This window comes from Pithys albifrons, chromosome 5 (genome assembly GCF_047495875.1).
Source record: "Pithys albifrons albifrons isolate INPA30051 chromosome 5, PitAlb_v1, whole genome shotgun sequence".
NCBI lineage: Eukaryota > Metazoa > Chordata > Aves > Passeriformes > Thamnophilidae > Pithys > Pithys albifrons.
Window position 1 is genome coordinate 1,481,927 of NC_092462.1, and position 14,344 is coordinate 1,496,270.

Below are 14,344 nucleotides of genomic sequence, written 5' to 3' on the forward strand. Positions count from 1 at the left end.
TCAGACTAGCAGGGGCACCATGGCAAAAGACTCACTTAGACTGCTCCCCCAGCCCCTGAAAAAGAGAATTCTAACTCATTCCAGTTCTTTACAGAGCCCATGTTAGAGCCTGTATTGCACAGTGGAGGTGCTTTATTAACTGGAACTATGCTTTTAAAAGCAAACTAATCCTTTGAGTTCCATGTCAGCTTTTTTCAACTGTAATGGAACTAGGCTTCCTCAAACACTCTCTGAAATCACTGTACACACTGCAGCTTCTTTAGGCTACATTTTTGTTTTTCCACTGATCAAATTTTATGCATGGGATTTATTTAGTTTTGGTGGCTAATGGCCAGTGTTACTCTGCCTCCTCTGGTTTCTGCTGTACAAAATCTTACTTCAGGTAACAGGGTTTTTTGTTTCAGTTATTACCAGTGACTTTTTATTGGGAGGCAAAACAGCTCTTTGCCCACTGCCTGGAGCAGGTACCTGCCCTGCAGCACCTCCTGCCAGGCAAGATGTCAGACACCTCCTGTGTGTTTTGGTTTGGGGGCTGAGGCTGCCACAGCTCTGAGGCATCAGCTGTGCCAGCCCCTGGGTTGCAGAGCTGGAGCAGAGTGAGGTTTGCTTACCTGGAGCTGTGAGCAGCATCACTGCTTTGATGTCACCGAGAGCCAACACCACACGCCAGTTATTACAAAGTCAGACTGAATTTATTACCCTTGGGCAATTAAAAAAAGGCAGAAGACAATGTCCAGACATTCTGTTACTTAGAGGGGCAGCAAAGCTCTGTGCAGCTCACATATGTGAAGTGATAAAAAGGTGATGTTCAGATCTGTGCAGTGCAAAGGAAGGACAGGAACTGGAAACATTCCTGCACCTTGCCCCAGTAGATGACTGGTATTGCAGGGACCAACATGGTTGCAGCAACTAAAACCTCTGTAATGATTTAACTTAACTCTTTACACAATGCTACTTGATTTTTTTTGACAAAAACATGGAAGTGGGCCAAGCTTTCCACAAAGGGAGTCACAAGTGAAACAATCCCCTCAGCACTGCATTTCCAGGACAATGCTGTTGTAAAAAAACAAAAAAGAAGAAAAAAAGAAAAAATGTACAATAGTACATATAGCTTTATAGTAAAACAGTGTATCTGAACAGATTCAGTTTTTCTTCTTTTGTTAAAGCATGTACAGCTTTACAAAATATAAACCTTCCAAAGGTCAATGTTTAAAGCTTAGAAGAGGCTTTGCTAATTCTAAAGGTAACAGCCAAAATACCATTGCTCCTACAAGACAGGTGTTTTATTTTACCTCAACAGTTTTAGCCTTGGAAGGTGGGCCATGATCTCGACTAACATGTTCTGTGTAAGCCCAGCAGCATCCAGTCAGCTGAAGACTCCCCCTCTGATGGGAATGCTCTCGTTCAGCCCATGCTCTATCAGCTTGATGTCCTCCAAGTCATCCTTGATGATGCTGATGAGGTGACTCAGCCCTTCTTGCTGCTGCTTCAAGTGCTGCGGGTAGTTTAGAAACCAGTGTGAGCAGAGTCCTGACTTCACAGACTGTAAGTAACATTTCCCAAAGGTGTCATGGCTTGGGACCTTGGCACACAGACCAGCCTGGCTTTATTTCTTTGGGAGAAGGAATAACAATGTTTTCTGCACTAACAGCCTAACTCCACAGAGTGGTTTGGTACAACATGGGTGCACTGGCAGCAAGAACAATAAAAAGGACCTTTCCATCAAACACTTCCAAGAACATGGCATAGCAGGCACAAGGCACTGTGTATTGGCCTAAACTAAGAAGCCCAAAGAGCATCCCAGGACTCTGCCCAGTCATACTTACTTGCTTTATTTCCCTCAAGAGGTCTGCATCGATGTAGTAGCGCTCTTCAGCCCGCACTGCTCCAAAGTGGTTCTGCATCCTGATCTGGGACATGAGCTCGTTCAGCCTGCCCTGGGAGAAGGAGAAACAGGCTCAAATCAAACATGACTCACTCACACCTGACAGAGCTCCAGCATCTACCATTGCCGCTCATTCCAATTTTAAGTGTTGTGGAAGACATGCTAAGGGCAAGAGACTCCAATATTTCCAAGAACTCAAAAATACTTAAATGCTCACTGGTCATGCAGCAGTGTGCCTGATGCTACACCTTAGTAATGCTGCTGCACTGCAACAAATAGGTATGGTTTGGAAAACTCAGGGTTTTCTTTTTCTAGTGAGGAAAAACCAGAGCAGTTAGCCCAGCTGTATGAGCTCCCTACCTTGAACTGTGTTGGTGCGTTGAGTTCACACTGAATTGTATCCAACTGCACACGGAGCTGCTCCTCATCTGCTTGGATGGCATAACCACTTTTCCTTTGGATTTCCTGCTTTATTAACACCTACAAAGGAAGCCTTGGAGTTCATTAGAGAAGACTTGGCCTATCTCTTTCCCCGCCCCTCCACCCAAATGTCTCTCTGCCCTTCTTTCAGTGTGGGTCTCATTGGATTTCTCTGTCACTTAGTCAGAATGTGCTTTTCAGCACTGGCTACACACAAGATGTGAAGGATCCTCCTGCCCCCTGTTTGTTTCTGGCACTGGACTGTGTCAGAGGAGTTATTTAGGCTATCCCTGTTACCTGTAATGTTCTGTGAGAAAGAGCCATCAGCTTCCTTTTGTACTGTGCAATTTTTGCCATGGTTGTGGTTTGGTTTTTCTGCAGCTCACTGATGTCCTCTGATATGATCTGCAGGGGAGATGGAGCCAGGTGGAAGTCAGAGGAGTTTGTGACAACAGAACACATCAGTCCTGATGTAAAACTGGGAGCATCACAACAGTGCCACAGCTGCTTTTAGAAAGCTTTCTGCTACCTCAACACTTCTGCTTTGTTTATTTTCATCTGCAACTGGGATTTTCAGAAGGCACTGGAAAAGTGGTTGCCTAAATGAGAGTCCATCCCAGTACACCTTCACTGAGCTGGTTTCAGATGGACTCTTAACAACACAGCAAGCTTGAACATGAAACAGAGGCCAAACCACGCTGCTCCCTTTTGGGCAAAAGATGTATTTAAGAAATGCATAAAGAACGTGGTTCTACACTCAGTTTTCAACAGACAGGAGCCACAGGGAGAGGTTAATTTTAATAGCACATTCTTCCTGAGTAGCAAGCAATCATGATAAAGGTGGGCAACCTTACATCTAATCGAGTTTGATGCTGCTTGGTCATCTGATCTTGGACCTTCAATCTTCTCAACAGTTCCTTGAAACCCACCATTGGCACAGGAATCAGCCTACAGGAACACAAATGTATCTTGTAACACATTATTTTACTGGAGATGTGGTATGGATTAACACTTATGAATAGAATCTAATATAAAGTTATAGATAAGCTTGGCCTTTTGTAAGCTAATAAATAAAAATATCTTCTTTTACTAAGCTCTGGTGCCCTCATTATTCCTAATAACCTGTTCCTTTGCCTTAAAAAAATCAGCCCAAAGTATCTGTAACCACTGAGGCTACAGGAGAGCATCACCTACAACTGCAAGAAGAAAGAGGACAAAACCCTCACAGTTGCCAACCCTGAGTCACAGTAACTGGTCCATGCACTGGAGGACACAACTCTGTGTAATGCATGTAAGGCTCTTTATCCTGACAGCTCCTAAGCACCTAAACGGGTAAAGGGATTAAGACAGGCACTTCCACTAATCTTCAGTGTTTCCAAGGAGATCAGCACTTGGCCAGGTTCTTCTCTAATGTGTTTCTTGCAAGTTACCTGAAGGGTACTATACAATTATTATCTCTTTCTACCCTTTTCAAGGTTTTTTTGCAGTACTCAGATTATTGGACTTACTTGTCAGGATCAGGATTATCAACTTTGGCTTGCTCCCATATAATAGGATCAACACCTGAGAAAAGCAAACAAACAAAGGAATATTTTAGTATGGACAAATGTGACTGGGTTTCTGATCTTACAGCTCCTGAGCAAATAAAGTTGCCATGGCATACACAAACCCTTTGCACTGTGCTGAATACCTGAATGGCTCTTACAGAAATAAAGATTCATTAAATGAGGGTAGTTCTTGAAATTCCTGTTCCTGAGCTCTGGCAGTGGGCTCAGCCCCAAAGGCAGTCAACCACTCCTGCTGGTTTGAAAGCAGGGGAAAGCAACAACCCATAGGTGATCCCATCAGATAATCCATACTTTAAGGGAGGAAATTCCTCCTGTTTCCACTGCATTCCACCCTTGGGTCATCTGCTTTTTCAAGTTCCTTATTGTGTAAAACAAACAAATGCTAAGAAGTGAGTAATGAAGTGATCCAAGTATCAAACCAGTTGGCAAAATAATCCCAGGGGGAGCTTGGTCTGATTTTTCAGCAGGAGTAGGCTCAGGTCCTTTTGTAATCCTGACTCCACAGCCTTTCATATCCTAAACACAGACATATCTAAAAGGCATAAAGATAAGCTATCTTCTGAAATGGCAGGAAGAGCACTTAGCTACTCTAAAGCAGAGCTGTGTGTGCACTGTCTGTCACTCTCCTGGTTTCCAAAGGTGTTTCCCAGCGGGCCCAGCCCACGCACCAGCAGGAGGGTTCTGCAGGAGCTGCTTGACTTGTGCTGGGGACAGCTCTGTCCTGGCCATGGCGAGGCTGACCCCCAGCTGCTGCAGGGACGTCTTGATGTTGGCCTGCTCGAAGTGGGCGTACAGGGTGGTGGCGGGGACTCTCCTGGAGGTGCCGTTGGGCGAGCGCTCCACCACGTAGATGATCACCTCTGTCCTGAGCAAGGCAGAGGGCAAAGGGTGGGAAAAGAGAACCAACACAGCAAAACCAACCCAAACCCAGACACTGCCGCTCCCAGCTGACTCTGCACCTCCTACAGCTCAGACATGTAAGGCACCAGTAACTGCACATTGAACACACGGAGAGGGAGGCTGTGAATCCCATTGCATTCTCCCCTCTCCCCAGTTTAACAACCATGTGACATGGTGACACTAATACTACACTAAGAATAACCTAAAACCTCTGGACTTGATGCCTTAATAAAAAGCAACACGAAGGAATGAGATACAATTCCAACTCAGGATGAACAGATCCAAACTTAAGGAGAAGAGGAAGCAAGAGACCTAAGCACTACCCCTTTCCCACATGCAATATTGGATAAAAAATGCAGAACTATGGGAAGTTCACATACTGATCATCTGGCATCGTTTTAACACCTTCGACATTGACAGTGAGGGCCTGGTTTGCTCCCAGAATTTTGTGTAGTGACTCCACGAGCTGCTGCTGCTGGCTTCGAATATCTGCTTCTTTTCTGTTGAAGACCAAAACCACGAGGCCATCCTCATCTTTGTTGTTGGGCATTAAACTGTAACCCACAGCCTGCAAAGGAACAAATGGTAAATGAGGGTATGTTACTTACCAAAAGCAACAAGGCCAAGTGCAGGTCCTGCCCTTTGGCCACAACAACCCCCTGCAGCTCCAGGCTGGGCACAGAGTGGCTGGAGAGCAGCCAGGCAGAGGGACCTGGGGGGACTGAGGGACAGGAAGCTCAACAGGAGCCACCAGTGTGCCCAGGTGGCCAAGAAGGCCAATGGGATCCTGGCCTGGATCCAAAGTAGCGTGGCCAGCAGGCCCAGGGCAGTGACCCTTCCCCTGGACTCTGCCTTGGGGAGGCCACACCTTGAGTGTTGTGTTCAGTTCTGGGCCCCTCAGTTGAGGCAAGAGATTGAGGGGCTGGAGCGGGGCCAGAGAAGAGCAACGAGGCTGGAGAAGGGACTGGAGCACAAGTGCTGTGGGGAGAGGCTGAGGGAGCTGGGGGTGTTCAGCCTGGAGAAGAGGAGGCTCAGAGGTGACCTCAGCACTGTCTGGAACTGCCTGAAGGGAAGTTCTGGCCAGGTGGGGGTTGGTCTCTTCTCCCAGGCACTCAGCAATAGGACAAGGGGGCACGATGAGCTCAAGCTCTGCCAGGGGAAATTGAAGTTGGAGAGCAGAAAAAAATTCTCTGCAGAGAGAGTGCTCAGGGATTGGAATGGGCTGCCCAGAGAGAGGGTGGATTCCCCATCCCTGGAGGTTTTTAACCTGAGCTTGGCCGTGGCACTGAGTGCCATGATCTGGTAAAGGGACTGGAGATGGACCAAGGGTTGGACTTGATGATTTTGGAGGTCTTTTCCAACCCAATCCATTCTATGATTCTGTGATTCTATCTCCGTGTGGCACCAAGGGGAGGGGCTAAACCCCTCTGGTTTTAGAGCAACTGGTTCAAAATTTAACTTAGAACATATTCAGAGCTGCAGAAACAAAATCAATCCTCCTTTAAATCATTGTCACACATGGCTACCAGCAGAGCAGCTTTAGAAACAGTTTGGATTTTTACCAAAAGTTCCTAAGTAGCCATTCCCCATCTTATAGAAAAGGCTGTGATGGGAGTTGCCAGCTCAGCAGAGCTGTCAGCTATCAGAAGAACTTTGCAAACTGACCCTTCTTCCAAACTGCAAGAGCAACCAGAGGAGCAGACTTTATCACAAGCAGAAGCAGAGTGGCAGCTTTCACCTCCTCTTGCCCAGCAGGGTATCATAGCACAGGGTGCACAGTGGGGGCTTTTTGAGGCCATGTGGGTGGGTGACCTGCACCTTTCCCCTCGTGCACGTTCAGCTGAGGAGAGGAACGAGCTGGGGATGTGCCTGGTTTAGTCAGCACAGGGTAAGCCCCCAGCACAGTGAGCCTCACAGAATCCACCATCCTGTCACAGAGCACAACAGTGACACCCAGGGAAGGAAGTGGTTTTAAGCACACTACTCTTCTGGTATTTCTGTTTTAAATAAAAAAATCCTCCACGGTTTCTTTATGCACCAAAGTATTTTCAAATATAACAGAGGGTTTTTTTACTCAGTTGTGGTTCTTTCAACCAACAGCCCTTAGAACACATAGCTGAGAAGCACACTCTGCTTGGTTAAGAGCTGCATGCTTCTCATTTGTCCTGATCTGGAATTGTGTAAAAGTGGATTCCCTGAGTGGCTGTGAAACCCTCCAGGTAATGCTTTGTTCTTATCACACACCTGGTGCTTCCAGAGGCAATACCCAAACTAACTTGTGATGCTTGTGGATAGGAACAAAGCCACCAACTTCTCCCTGGTTTAATTAGGGCATCTTCCATTGCTGGCATAGCTGAGACTTCTCAGTGTTCCACTTAAGGCATGTGAATTCATAACAGCATTAGAAACTCTCAAGTTATAGGGACAAGAGTAATCCCAGAATGTGGCATTTGAAGCTACTCTTTTTGGTACATAACTCTCAAACAACTGATTTTGCATCACACAACTTACACTTGGCAATTTTTCAAAGCCCAGAAACCTCTAAAGCAGTTTCAGACAACACTCAGAACAAAGTGAGCTTTCAGCTGCATTACCAACAAAATATCCAAGGTTACACTGAATAAGGGGATGCAACACAAGCCAAGTATTTTGTTAGGCAGGTACTTGGTTGCTGCAGAAATTTTACAGAAGTCTAATGATGTGCATAATCAAAACTAGACTTAATTAAGTATTAACCTACATTCGGGTCACAAAGTTTGCACAGCAAAGACTCAGCTCAGGAAAGGAGGGTTTCACCCAAATCCCCTGACAGGCTTAGCAAGGCAGGCAGCAGGTGAGGGATTTGCAGAGGATGAAGAGCCACATATCTGTTCTCTGTCGACATGAGAAGCAGGATCTGGAACTGCCAACGATTTGATACAGGGAATGGAGTCAGAGTGAGCATGGAAAGCACAAGGGCAGAAGTCTGGAGGGTGGTGGATCTGGAACCTGGCACAGGCCGGGTGCACACAGGGTTATTTTAATGCAGACAAAGCAATGAACAAAGGCTTTGCAGTTCTTATTACAAATGTTCAGTTTCTTTGAGATGTGAGGGTCATTTTAAATAGTTTCTATCATATTGTAACCTCACAAATACACACTAAAATGCATTTCCAGAGACTTGCTCTGGTTACACACACACAGTAACCTGAGTGCTATCCCATGAAAATGTTGCTTTCATGATCCACATCTGAGCCCCTTATCTACACTACCCACAGTTCCAGCATCTTCAAACCTTTCACTGAGCATGCACCAGAACTGGAAAAATACCATTTCAGAACACTCTTACCAGTAACAACATCTGATTTAACAGCCATGAGGTGCCCAAACTCAGCAAGAGAGTCGGGGTGTCAGAGCCCTCTGTGGGCAGCTGTCCAAGTGCTCACCTTGAACCTGCAGAAGGGGTTTTCCTGTGTGAACTCCACCGGGGCGATGTTGTTGTTGAAGTAGCCCTTGCCCGTGCCCCAGAAGGCCTGCAGCTGGTTCCACTTGGCCAGGATGGCATCCCTCTCATCCCCCAGCAGCGTGGGAGCCGAGAGGGCGCTGGCTGTGTTGATGAGCTGGTTGGACTGGGCGGGTGTCGGGGCAGGCTGGCTGAACAAGCCGCTTCCCAGCGCTGCGTTGGGTGGGAAAAACAAAGCAATTCCTTGACCAACCATGACAGACTCGCTATCACCTCCCACCTGCCTGTCATTGGCACCACTTCTTTTCTCATTCTGAGAAGCAGAATAAAGGCACAGAATAAATAAATGAATTTTTTTTACACCTAATCTTCATCTACATTATTTTTTCTCTAAATGAGACATGTGTACTGATCCAGAGCATCATCTGGCACCTTCAATATCTGACCCTGTAGAGCAGGTTGGTTGCTACAAACTCAGCAGACTCAGAGCCTGCAGCTGCTCGTTATTTAACTCGCATTTAAACTGACCTCAAGACTGTTTTCCTCCCATTTCTAGCGATGCTGTGATTGCAACATCAGTTCTGTAACTACTAAACCACTGTCAGAAGCTCAGGTACTTGCTTGAGCTCTAGTAAAGTTTAGTTAAGAGACAGCAAGTGCTGCAAATGTAAGCACCTCCAATGCCCCATTTCTGAGGGGACTCCATCCATCAGGAGGTCAGGGTGTAACAGCCTCCTCTTACAACACATTTCTGCCCCACTACCTGTGACAGTCTCACACTCTTCACTGCTAAGGGAGGCCAAATCCAGAGAAGGGCATACTCACTGCTCTGCTGCTGCTGCTGCTGCTGCTGCTGGGTCCCGAAGCCTCCGAAGCCTAACCCAGTTCCCAACCCGCTCCCCAGGCCAGTTCCAGTTCCTGTGCCAAAGCCAGTACCGAATCCAAAGCCTTTGTTCTGGGTGGCACCAAAGAGCCCTGGTGAAAGAAGCAGAGGATTTTTGAGAGAAAGCAGAGGAAGCACCTGTGCAGCCCAGAGCACAGCCAGGTGGGTCTAAAGGCATCAGGTGAGACTCACGCACCGCCGGTGCCCGTGTTGGTGGGGGCAGAGAAGCTGAACGCCGGTGCCGTGGTGGTGGTGGTTGTGCCGAACCCTCCGAAGGCTCCTGCCAAACAAAGGGGGCAGTCAGGCAGCGGCACGGCCAGCGGTGAGGAGAACAGGTGCGGACACACGGATGGAACATGGCACAAGCGTGTTGGTACAATGGCCTGGGGAACTGAGCTCGCTGGCCGAGGAAATGGGGCAGGAAACACGGGCCAGAAAGCCAGAACTTGGGTGGTGGGCACAGAGAGCAAACAAGTGGCAGCAGCCAACTGACGTCCTGCTCCTTCACCCGTGTGACAGACACGACTAACTGTGCTACTTCTTACACTCATTCTCAGGAATACCTCTGGTCAGTGTCACTGCTGGGTGTTTAACAAACAACCTGATGTTTTGTAAGCTTTTTAAACATTCCTAACCCCTTGAAACAAATCAGAGCCTGAGGTCAGGGTGTGCACAGCCCGACTGCTCACGGGAAAATTCCAGGTGTTATGGGTTTAGCCAAGTAGGCCAAGAAGTTAGGCTTTAAAGTTCAAATTAGGCATGAAATTGTCAGCTGATTTAAGCTGGACTGAGCTAGCTAACAGCTGACTTCTCCCAGCCAATAATATTGTATTCCAAGCCATACTACATCATCTCAAAGGGGGTAAAATCCAGTGTGTGGGAGTGGCTTGGTCAGTTCCACCACGGCTGCACTAAGAGGAGGACATCTGGCAGCTCCTCTACTATGCTGGGCCCTGCTCCTGTTGCCTGTGCTTGCATTTTGTTTGCATTCAGGGAAGTAGAGATATTTTGTTGTTATACTTTCTCTTTCTTGCTGAGTGTCTTTTGGAGTGCTTATGAATTTAGAGTAATGGGCTTTGTATTAATTGGGGAGTGGGGAGTTATTCCTTGTTATATGTGCATAACTTGTGTAAGTGTGTGTTATATTGTAGTTCTCTCTTAGTTTTCTCTTCTCTGTATAAATACATGTAGTTAGTTTCAGCATAAACCTGCTTTGAGGGTTTTCTTTCCTCTCTCCCTCCTCTCTTCCCTTGGCTGGTTGGGGGGGAAGGAACCCTTTTCACCCTGTCCTGGACAGTTGGTGTTTTGCCAGCTCAACCCAGGACACCAGGTGAAATTCCACAAGTTCCTTTTATTTTAAGCCCAGCTTCCCTATTGCCCTCCCCATCAAACCTCATCAGGAGGTTCAACCACCAGCACAGCAGGATGGATAAAAAAGGAATCAGTGCTGGCCCAAGGTGCAGCCTGTGGAGTGCTGACCAGCCTGGACAAGACAAGTCCTCTCCTTTTCTAGCTGTTTTCACACGTGTCCAAAAGAAGAAAGACACTCTGCTACAAAGGGTTTGTCAAGAAGATGCTGCCACTGCTAACTCACATGCCTATGCCAGAACAAAACAAGGTTCTCTGGATCTGCTCCACTCACAGTCCTGTACACAAACAATAAGCTTAAAGGCTCATATGCAATGACATTCTACTTCCATTTGGCAAGCAAGTGGGACTGAGCAGTTGTTCCTTGTAACATCCATGGGATGCCCTGGCAGGAGCACCAGCAGAGGACACAGAATTTGGGGAGTTTTGTCCTCTTTAGTCATCTTTTCTTTGAAAAGGATCTGAGAGTGCAAACCAAATTCAACACCCATATCTTGGAGCAGCTCAAACTCAGCTAAAGAAATACCCCCCAAGAGTGTCCACAGCAAATAAAGCCCAAACCAGGCCCCTGGAGTGCAGGTGGGAGCAATGGCACTGTGGGATGGAGGCCATTCCTACACCAGCAGCGGCAACGGGATCCTCGGGATGATTCCACACCAGCAAAAGGACTGGGAATCCACCCAGTTTGTGGGCAATGGGAGAGAGGCTGAAGGTGGAATTCCAACACTGAGGGGTGTTCTCAGTCCCCACCCAGCACCCCCAGGGCTGTTCCCAGAGCACCCTCTGCAGAGCAGTTTGGGGCTGCTCAGCAGCGTTTGGGGAACAGGTCAGGGCCGGGCTGGGCTTTTGTGCTGGTCCTACACAAGTGGTTTCTCCCCAGAAACTGCTGGGTGTGGTGCATTGATGACAGCCAATGAGGAGACAGGGGGAAGATGAGAACATGACTGCAGCAGTCCAAGAATCTCACGTCAGGAAGCAGCTCTGGGGTTGTTTGGGATCACCTGGATCTGACAGTACCACCTGAGGCCCAATTCAGACTGGTGGGCGACCCCAGTTCGTTCCCATTTCAGAGGCTTTTGGTACAGGGTTGTTTTTCCTCAAGGCCATTCCTTGAGAATTTAACAGGTAAAACAAAACCCCTCCAAGCCTATGGCTCTCACACCCACTGCACTTCCAGAGCTTTTATCCCCATATAACCACGAGTACTGTCACAGATTGCCAGTTATGGATGCAATTCTTGGACCCCTGCTAGGAACATTCACCACAGAACAAGCATTTTCACATTATCTACCTGCACTTGCCAGACTGTTACCAAAACTGAAGGGTGGAGTTGAGGTGGTGGAAACACCGAAATTGCCAATATTAAAATTCACCGTGGGATTAGCAGTTAATCCGAAACCCCCAAAATTAAACCCACTGGCAGTGGAGTTTGCAGTTTCAAGCCCACCAAATCCTGACGAGTGGGAAGCAGAAAAAGAGCAAGGCAACATTAGTTCTGAGTAAATGGCAGGAAAGAAAACCTGAAATATTTTTCCACCCCCCACGGACAAGAGAGTTATAAAGAAGAGCAAAGTATTAAACATTATTTACTGGACACCAGGAGAGTTAAAAGCTCTGCACATCAACACAACTCCAGCAACTGAGACACCACACACGTCTCAGCTACTCCAGGGTGGACTCACCAAGTTCTGCCCCAAAATCTGCCCACCTCAGCCCCACTGGTGAATTACCTGTTGCATCCCATCCCAGTGAGCCCCAGATGCAGCAGGAACAGGATCATGCTGGACAGACAGTGGGAAGCACTGGGGTGTTATCCCAGAATTCCCTCTGATATCGGCCTGTCTCGGTGTACAGGCAGCAAAAGGTTATTTTTCACTTCCAGATGGGGCCAGAAGGAGCGTGTGTGAAACACCCGGAGTGGGAAATCACGCAGCAAAATTGGGGTGAGCTGCAGTGAAGGTGGGACCTGTCCAACGGGCCACCAGGAGCCAGCAAGGATTTATTGTATTGAGGGTAAGAAAGGCTCTGGCTCACCCTTCACCATCACCAGCAGCGGCAAAACAAGGCGGGGTGGGGTAAAGGCCTTTCCTCCATCACGAGTCAAACGCCGCGTTCTACCTTGGCCCAAACAGCGACCCCGCGGCCGGAGGGCGCCGTGAGGGGGCGGCGGCTCCCATTGGCCGGGGGGGGGGGCGCGCGCTGGCTCTGTGAGGCTTCCTATTGGCCGAGAGCAGGGGCGCGCGCGGGCTGTGAGGCTCCCTATTGGCCGGGGGGGCGCGCGCGGGCTCTGTGAGGCTTCCTATTGGCCGGGGGGGCGCGCGCGGGCTCTGTGAGGCTTCCTATTGGCCGGGGGGCGCGCGCGGGCTCTGTGAGGCTTCCTATTGGTCGGAGGGGCGCGCGCGGGCTCTGTGAGGCTTCCTATTGGTCGAGGGGCGCTCGCGGACCGCTGAGGGACCCGCGGTTCCCATTGGTCGAGAGGCGCGCGCGGGCTCTGCGCGGCTTCCCATTGGCCGAGAGCAGGGGCGCGCGCGGGCTCTGCGCGGTGCCCATTGGTCGAGGGGCGCGGGCTTTGCGCGGTTCCCATTGGCGGGGGGGCATCGCGGACCGCTGAGGGGCCCACGGTTCCTATTGGCCGAGGGGCACGCGCTGCCGGCGGGCGCGGCTCCCATTGGCCGGTACGTGCGCGCGCGCTGCCACCCCCCCCCCCCCCCCCCTTTCCTTCCCGCGCTCACCGGTCGGGTTGGCGGTTCCGGCTCCTGCCGTCGCTCCGAAGTTGAAGGCCATGGAGCCGCTGCCGTGGCGGCGCGAGGGGCAGAATTCCCCCCACACACCCCCCGGCGGCGGGTCCGGCCGCCAACAAAACCGGCCGCACGAGACGCCGCCGCCGCTGCTGCCGCCGCCGCCGAAGCGCTTCCGGGTGTCGCGCGGCCCCGCGGCGCGGAGCGGTGACGCAATCGGCGCGCGCCAGGCGGGCTGTACCACTAGGGGAGCGTGGGCTGTACCATGGGAGGGAATAAAGGAGGGGAATGAACACAACCGGCTCTGCCAGATGTGCCAGAATGGAAGGGAATGTCCTGCTTTGGGATAAAGACGTTCCCAGCTACGGGTCTCCCCATCCCTCCGGATTCCCGGGATCCCCTCCCGCTGCAGCCGCAGTGCCCGCGGCCCCTTCCCGGCCCCGCTCCCTGCGACATGTCCCGTTATCCCAGCGGGCTCCAGGCCCGGCCAGCCCGGCCTGGGACACTCCCCGGGATGGGAATTCCGTCCCTCACCCCCGCCAGGAAAAAACCCAAACCTAACCAGTGCAAGCGCCTTTTAGGAGACAAAAACACCTTTTAAAAATACATTTCACTATCTACGGGAAAGACACGAGAATATTCTTTTAATTGTGGGGCGTGGGAGAAAAAAAACAACCAAAAAACAAACCGACAACATTTGTGATTTTTTAAAATAACTTTCTGCTTGACAAGTAAAAAAAACAGTGTTGAGATGCTGCCAGGATGGTGTCCATGTGTGACAGGGACAGGGGGCTGCCATCCCATCCCATGCCATGCCATGCCATGCCATCCCATCATCCCATCCCATGCCATTCCATCCCGTCCCATCCTGTCCCGTTCCATCCTATCCCATGCCATGCCATCCCATCCCACCATCCACATCCCATCCCATCTCATCCCGTCCCATCCTGTCCCGTTCCATCCTATCCCATCCCATCCCATGCCATCCCATCCCATGCCATTCCATCCCGTTCCATCCTATCCCATGCCGTCCCATCCCATTCTGTCCCGTCCCATGCTGTCCCATCCCATGCCATCCCATCCCATTCCACCCCATCCCATCCCATGCCATCCCATCCCATCCCATGCCATGCCATGCCA

At 49.8% G+C, this 14,344-nt stretch overlaps 1 protein-coding gene across 3 annotated transcripts; it reads right to left on the reverse strand.

Moving 5' to 3' along the window:
* Window positions 1-1,094: 1,094 nt before the first annotated feature.
* On the reverse strand, window positions 1,095-13,389 carry NUP54 (nucleoporin 54). Of its 3 annotated transcripts, XM_071555345.1 has the most exons (13): window positions 13,199-13,389; window positions 11,758-11,919; window positions 9,295-9,378; window positions 9,041-9,190; window positions 8,199-8,428; window positions 5,154-5,341; window positions 4,542-4,738; window positions 3,814-3,868; window positions 3,160-3,253; window positions 2,603-2,710; window positions 2,246-2,365; window positions 1,827-1,937; window positions 1,095-1,495 (listed from the first exon to the last, which is right to left on the reverse strand). In XM_071555345.1, the coding sequence occupies exons 1-13, from the start codon at window positions 13,248-13,250 to the stop codon at window positions 1,367-1,369; spliced, it is 1,680 nt and encodes a 559-aa protein (XP_071411446.1). In that variant the 5' UTR covers window positions 13,251-13,389; the 3' UTR covers window positions 1,095-1,366. The 3 variants fall into 3 exon arrangements, with proteins under 3 accessions (XP_071411446.1, XP_071411447.1, XP_071411448.1); XM_071555346.1 differs by lacking the exon at window positions 11,758-11,919; XM_071555347.1 differs by lacking the exons at window positions 11,758-11,919; window positions 13,199-13,389 and adding an exon at window positions 12,501-12,621.
* Between the last annotated feature and the right edge of the window lie 955 nt (window positions 13,390-14,344).